Consider the following 8,156-nt stretch of genomic DNA (forward strand, 5'->3'; position numbering starts at 1 on the left):
CGTCGAACAAGACGCGGCACGACGACTGCCGCCCTTTAATTTCTTCGATTGCACCCTGGTAACTTTGATGGCAGCAAGTGGTCATGGATACCTAGACGGCAAAATATAGTTGATGTCGATTACGTGATTCGCCGTGCACGATCCAACAAGTACCAACTCCGACAGCCATGATAACACCTTGATCTAATTTGGGGATTGCTTCACATGATTTTTTTTTTTGCTTTATAAACTTTTACGAATAATCTCAGCCGGACATGATTAGTGTTCTGCTACTGCTCGACATTCTACTGATTTAAAATTATAATGTAAATAGGAAATTCCTTTGGCATATCTTATTGAAAAAAAAAATGTTCTGAGCGTCTCTTCATGTTGCATCCCTTCCAGCTTTCCAGAGTTGTTTGAACTCATTGAATTCGATGACTCCATCACCATCGTCGTCAATCGCTTCCATCATCTTGTCTACGTCTTCGTCTGAGACGTCTCCTGTCTCTTTCAGTGCGGTTCGCAGTTCGTTTATCGTCAGAAAGCCGCTGTGATCGACATCAATCTTTCGGAACACCGTAAAAGCCTTTTCATGCTCCTCCGCCGTCAAATCGTCGGCTGTTGGGGTAAAAAAAAAAAAAAATTTCAATAATTTGTTTCTTATGCGAGGGAGATGGTTTACACTATCACTCAAAAAACGTCTATACAGTGAGTCAGATCATGGATGTTGTGTCGATTAGTAATTATCAATGATGCTCAAGCGATCTTGCATTAATGTGTACACGCGCAGGGCACGTGATTGCGTACACGTGACCTCTCCTAGAATACTAGTAATTTCACGCAGTAACAAGCGCACTTCTTAATCAGTATAATTTCAATTATTAAAGCATGGGAAGACTAGTAAAAAAGTTTGAAAAATATCAAGAGTGTTTATTCCAGGCAACTGTGCAGATCAGCGAAGACAGGTGTTTGAATGTTGTTGATAGGCCGATTCTCATAGAAAAGACATCCAACGAACAAAGCAGACTGTAGATAAACATGGTATTGGAACAAACTTGACCAGCAAACACACTATGAATTCGAGCGAAAGACACAAAACAAGCGCGGTAGTGTTTTCTAGTTCTCCACTCGAGGGCGATGAGAATTGTTCTCCACCGGGAGACGGCAATGATAATAAGCCAACAATGATCTTTCACAGATGCGAAAACATGATCAGTAAAAGGAGACACTATTTGACATGTCCGATGTTTGATTTTACTTGTGTCTTTTGTTCCCTCGTTTCTGTGTGCGTATCGGTGTCCCGTTCAACGTGAAACCGCAGTCCCTCTGTCTATCAGTGGGACTGCGATGAAACAAATCGACGACATGTTATGATTATTTCATTCAAACGGGTGGGTTTATAAGAGTTAGTTTGTTCGTTTAGAAAGGAAATGACGATTCGTGAACTCGTGTTTCATGGCAAGATACGAACGGACCTTATTGCTACACTACACTATGTCGTTTCTGACAATTACATTGAACTTGTGACAACGTTTGAAAGAGCCGAACAACTGACAATTATTGTGGATAACAACAACGTGCGGTTATTGATACAATTGCGTGTTCCAATGAGAACATAAACAAGCGCATATCCCTAGATATTGACAATGTATAACTATTGAAATCGGTCACGTGCCTACAGTATTGCGTTTGATTGAATGCGTATACAATATGAAACAAACACCGCTTCTAATAAATAAATCGCGTAGTACATAACAAAAAAACAATCGCTTGCCCAAGTGACGTCAACAGTGCGATGGGGACATGATGTGACGTAAACGCGGAACACGGCGCTATTTAAAACGGGGAGTCGTCACCTGCGCATGCGTCTTTGCGTTTTTAGTGTGTGTTGTTATCGTCGTTTGGGACTCAATTCCCGCGCGTGCGCAAGTGACCTTCCGCTTTAAAATGATGCTGCCGGGATCGTTGACTGACTTTGTTGTATCTGAAATGGGGGCGTTTAATACAATCTTGAATGCCGATGGGTCATTATAGGTTACACACTATAATTACAATTTGCAATAAGGCACGAGGTCACTTAACCCACTTTAAAAAAATTAAAAAAAAACTTTGACTAGGAATTGAATGCTGATATTTCTAACTACTGTGGAATACTTTATTTTCGCTGGAATTAATTTTCGCTGAAACGGCTTTTTGGGCATTTTGCTTGGAATTTATTTTCACTGATTTTTAATGAGTTTAATGTGAAATATAGGAAAAAAAATATTTTCACTGGAGTTTATTTTCACGGAATCATCCCTTCAGCGAAAATAGCGAAAATAAATTCCAAGCGAAAATAAAGTATTCTACAGTATTTTATTTTGTATGACACCAGAGTAACTAAGACTTATATTTGTGAGAATAATTGCAGTGACTTTAGAGTGGTTCGTCTGCTGGCCAATGTATAAATTTACTGTATTATTACAGTATGAAATTATGAAAAAAAACTGGGCGTAGCGTGGCCGTGGCGTGGCGTAACGTGGCATAGCATAGCATAGCATAGCATAGCATAGCATAGCATAGCGTAGCGTAGCGTAGCGTAACGTAGCGTAGCGTAGCGTAGCGTAGCATAGCGTAGCGTAGCGTAGCATAGCGTAGCATAGCATAGCATAGCATAGCATAGCATAGCATAGCATAGCATAGCATAGCATAGCATATCATATCACATCACATCACATCACATCACATCACATCACATCACATCACATCACATCACATCACATCACATCACATCACATCACATCACATCACATCACATCACATCACATCACATCACATCACATCACATCACATCACATCATATCATATCATATCATATCATATCATATCATATCATATCATATCATATCATATCATATCATATCATATCATATCATATCATATCATATCATATCATATCATATCATATCATATCATATCATATCATATCATATCATATCATATCATATCATATCATATCATATCATATCATATCATATCATATCATATCATATCATATCATATCATATCATATCATATCATATCATATCATATCATATCATATCATATCATATCATATAGAGTAGCAGGCATGGCAAGGTAGATATATACTAGTACATGTAGTACGCCGTGAATTGACAGGTCATGGTCTACCATGACATGACATAGAGAGTACTAGTATACTTGCCCTGGCTCAGTGGAGGGGGGCATTAGAAGACGATGGCAGAACAACTGTGCACTTTTTCTTCACTCATCTCTTGATAAGAAGGGCAATTAATTTGACCGGGGAATTGTCTAATCACCACTGTCGTTAACAAGGCTCGTGTGTTAGTTTAATATAACGTCCAGTAAATAGGTAGCCGACCGATACGTTCTGATACATACGGTTACCTTGGTGTGTCCCATGTGCATGCGTTCTATTGTGCACTCCTGAATAGGTGATGCTACCTAATTTTACGACGTCGAGTCACGCATGGGCAGAGACAGTGATGCCAACCAAAGCGTAACAAACCTCCCTTGCTTGAAATCGACGCCCTGCGTCTTTTGTAACTCGCCTCAGAAATAGCGATACATAATAAATTCCGTGATATGGCGAAAATTCCAAGTGGCTAAAATTCCCAATGTTTACAGACAATACGCAAGTGTATTTTAATTCGTAACACCGGCGAGTCATGGGCTCATACTTAGAAAAGTCGAAAAAAAAGTGTATCTGGGATTTAAACTCAAATAGTAAACATTATCATCGTACTTCTCAGCTGTCTCCGAAACACGAAGCTCAATCACAATGTTTATTGCCACACCATGGACTTTCTTTAAAGTTGTAATATGTGCAAAAGACATTTTTTTTCATTATTTCTATTTTTTAAATTTATTTCATACAGTTGATGATCTAAATTTGATAGGCATCTATTGTAAAAAACAAAAAATGTTTCTTTTGCAGCATACACTATTGAATCCCCTCGATGAAAAAAAGTAGAATACTACTGCGCATGTGCAGTAATTACTACTGTACCGTGACGTACCAAAACAATCAGAGCACATGCGTATTTATGTTACCAGCAATGTTCCGTTTCGTAGAACTCGCGCGGTTTTAAAGTTCAACAATAACTTCCCACTGCCAAAATAGAGACTGAAGGTTATGCAAAGCATCTGTAGTAAACAAAATATTCCGAAATTAGAGGAAGTAAATCTCGCGCATAAAAACTATATCTACGTGTAGTGTGAACATCGTCTTTTTGATCACGAGTATCCTTTTGTTGATGTCAAATTCACTCCGATTGTCGATTCTTCAAAATTTACTCACATGATCATCAAAACATTTAATTTAACCTAGATTTCAGCAACATTTCCAATGTTCTTTTGATCGCCGGGCCTCATGAATTCTCTTCATTAGTAGCATTGAAGGAGGGGGCCGATACAGCAAGAATTTACATGTAACCGACAAAGGTGAAGATCACCCGGGATGCAAGTGACTGCGGGTGAAACACGTAACGGGCGAGGTAAATAGAACTAGTCAGTTTCTGTTTTTTTGGTTTATGAACGATTTTTTTCATTAGAATCTTGACAGATGAATATTGTGAAGAAGCCTGGGGGAATTGACCAAATAACTCAGAGTACAGCAAGTCCATGGTGTCAAACAAATCCGGATTCCATGCACGTGGAATCGTACTGTCAGGGTGTCCGTTCAATGGCAGTAGCAATAACACACAAACCATTTGGGACAGACTTGTTGTAAATCCCGTTGCTTGGGGATCAACTCTTTTGCTATGAAATGTATTGAAATGTATTGTCGGGGATTTATTTTTTTAATTTGAAATAACAATCACAGTGACACGTAGAGACCAATCACCCGTTGATGTTAACCATCAGGGTAAAGCTAATCGCCCCCATTTACTGGCAATTCGTTTCACGATTAAGGCACACGGATGGGTGCGAATCGTTTCATTTCTAACATGATCAGTATCTCGGCGTAACATTGGCGACGTACACTTCGATGTGTTTTGACAAAGCCTCTTTTGTTAATTTGGTTCATTTCCAGCCACCTTTAACTGTACTCACAGTGCGAACAAAATCGACGGGGCAACTAGTAACACATCTGTGACAAGTCATTACGAACAATATATTATACTTTCATTGTGACAGGTCTGTCATGTCAGGGTTATATTCAAGTTTGTTTTAAAGTGCCATTTTTTGCGATTAATTCGTTATTTATAATTACTCCTATTCTGAGGGATTCCCTTTATACGACTTTTCCATGTTAACAAGAACCATGACATTTAAAAGACGATTACGGGAGAGAATGGGGTAAATAATTTGAGAGGCAAAGTCTCGCGGCTCTCTCACTCTCAGCGATATATCGGCGACCATTTAAGTCTAAGCACTTACTTATCAACAAATATATATATATATATACGTGACGGTGCTATTGGCAAACAGGCAAAGACGTGAATTAATTTGAAGGGGAGGGGTTAGTGTGAAATTTGGGTTCCAAACATGTGAATTTTAGAGCCGAACAGTACAAAAAACAATCATATCAATTTTGAATAGGCCATCGTTGGGTTAAACTTTACAAATACAAACATGGCGTTTATGCTAAAGCACGTACACACGCCTGAACACAACAGAGTGTTCAATTTGTCATGTCAGATAGACAGGGCAAAAGGTGAGACATTTGAGTACAGACTCCATATTCATCAGATTAAATTAAACTGTACAACATACAATGTGTTTTATATGTCAGTGTGTAATAAAACAAAAACTGGCGTGAATACAGTCATAGATATTCTGGTCCATCGTGTGACAGCAATAAATATTCATGTTTAGGAGTTCAAAACAGGGTTACATTGGCCGTTCTCCGTCACTTGGTAATTTGACGTTCTATCCCAGTGTCAGCCAGGCTCGAAACGCAGTCGCATGTTGACTACGATATTTAAAGTCGTTGATAAAAAAAAGAATCTTGCACACGCGTTTAATGCTGGTGTCCGTTCAACTCAAGGTATAATTTGAACTTGGGACATAACGATCACGAGTCTATTGCTACAACCATGGACGTACTAGAGATCTCTAGTACGTCCATGCTTCAACCTACTCATCGGCTGCACGGTAACATATTAACATGACAATTATATAAAAGCACGTAAATTGCATTCGATAAATATGTTTTCTTCTGTTATTTCAATTTCCAAAATCGCATATCATTATAATAATTTCACCACCATTCGTATAATATTGTTCGACCTGTACCTGTGCACGATCACATTTGGCGGATTCCGAGCATTATGCAACTTTTTTATAGTCGCGATCTCCAACAGGTGCTTTGGTCTAATGATCACCAAGTAGTTCACACAATATTCGTATTGTGATTGCGAAACAAAAGGAGGACAATGCCACTGTTATCCACGCGGATCGGTGCCCGCTAGTGATTCCGCCTGCCAGTGATTACATCATTTATAACTGTTGCAATCGTGTACTGTCATCATCTTTAGGATTACCTACTGTGCGTTTTCCAGGTTCTGCTTCTATCTAAATTTTCTGTTCATCAGGTAACAGGACGTCGCCGTATACTACGATGGTCATTCGATCATACGTAGTCATCATGCTGAACAAAGCTACGGTGACTCGTATGTTAAGATATCGCAAAATACCTGAGTTGTTGAAAAATATCTTTCAGAGAAAAAGTCAAGACCACGATTTACATGCAGTCGGTTCATAAGTCACTATTAAGTGACTGGTGCTGTGACCGCACGTTGATATTTGCTTGACAACACGATGACTCCGTTCTAGTTACTGCTCTTGATCTCTTGATTTTTTTTTTATTATTTGCGAAGGTAGTTTCTGAAGCGAAACTGATATTTAGTAATCAATGAATGGAAAGTTCATGATCTGGAGTGTTCTTATTCAAAATTATCGGCGAATTGTGCTCTGTGCTAACATTACGGTGTATGTAAACTATTTGCATCGTTTATATATATAGTTTTTTTAACGTCCCTAGATGTCAGTAGAGTTAAAACAGGGATCGCTCAAAAAGCTGACAGCTTGAAACTAAGTATCCTGGAGCTTCTGTGTCGCAACGGATCAGTGTGTCGGCATATATCACAAAAACTTCGTATGACAGGATGTAGTACACGTAAACGCAAAATGTGTATAATCATTGTTATTATCATAGCGTGTCATTGTCATAATTCACCGTTGTCACCACGTTTTCAGGACTGTCGCCATTTCATAGATCACCTACTAGATTAGCGCAACACTCCGTCCGATCGGTGTAATTTACGCATTTGCTGTTATTTAATACCGATTGACTTACGTCTGTGAGTGGAGCGATTATTTAATATATGTGTGTGAAACTGATAGTCGCCCCCGGAAATTACAACGAAGCTAACGTCACTTAATTGTACGGCGCTGTCGCCCTAGTTGCGAGGCACTTACCCGATGAGCTCGACCCACAGCCCATGTCTGTGTTTAGATCTCCCCCAGTGTATGCTTGGTGCGGCGAATTGATCCGTATTTCGCAGCAGTTGGCGTCCGTTGGTTCTACTGAAGTTCACAAAATACAGTCATGCGATAGTGGCTACGGGACAGTACTTTACGATGGATGACAATGCCCCGAAAATATCCCAAATCATAGGTATATTGTTATCGGAACAATGCGTAGAACAATTGTCAGTGTACGTGGTGACTCGAGTCTAGCGGCCTTTGTGGCTACTTTCTAAAGCATTGGGCTATTGAAAACCGTGTTTACACGACACTACGTCATCATTCATTGTACGGTCCGTTCCTTGGCGACCGAAGCGACGCGCACATACTGTCAGACAACCGCGGTCGGCAACGCCATCTTTGCTACAACACAGCCTTTTTTCTCAAGAATAATCATATCGCGCTGTCAAATTAATCACTAAGTTTTGAGACCATATTGATTTATATTATAGTCAGAACTACTACTACAACACTCCCCCCCCCAAAAAAAAACAGATGTAATGCCAGTACAACTGCGTGTTGGGTCCTTCTTTGTTGTAGCAACAAGGCTATTGAAAACAAAAGGCACCGAGATCATCCGACTGTGAGGGCGTTGGCAGATATCACTGAATATACAAGGAAGACATTTCTATTCTTCAATTCGAATATTCATAGTAAATGACACAAATATAAACTGTTTT

The 8,156-nt window shown here is 39.4% G+C and overlaps 1 protein-coding gene across 1 annotated transcript; it reads right to left on the minus strand.

Annotated features, from left to right (window-relative positions):
• Positions 1-164: 164 nt before the first annotated feature.
• LOC100367181 (uncharacterized) lies at positions 165-7,581 on the minus strand. Its single transcript, XM_002740325.4, has 2 exons — positions 7,429-7,581; positions 165-600 (listed from the first exon to the last, which is right to left on the minus strand). Exons 1-2 carry the CDS (start codon positions 7,451-7,453, stop codon positions 365-367), a joined length of 261 nt encoding a protein of 86 aa, XP_002740371.1. The 5' UTR covers positions 7,454-7,581; the 3' UTR covers positions 165-364.
• Positions 7,582-8,156: the final 575 nt, after the last annotated feature.

This window comes from Saccoglossus kowalevskii, chromosome 18, assembly GCF_978046115.1.
Source record: "Saccoglossus kowalevskii chromosome 18, keSacKowa6.1, whole genome shotgun sequence".
Lineage (NCBI taxonomy): Eukaryota > Metazoa > Hemichordata > Enteropneusta > Harrimaniidae > Saccoglossus > Saccoglossus kowalevskii.

Excerpts from the sequence above, each read along its gene's own strand:
- LOC100367181 (XM_002740325.4), bottom strand. The coding sequence starts at position 7,453 with ATGGGCTGTGGGTCGAGCTCATCGG. Across the intron at positions 601-7,428 it reads CTGTGGGTCGAGCTCATCGG|CCGACGATTTGACGGCGGAG; the intron begins GTAAGTGCCTCG and ends TTACCCCAACAG.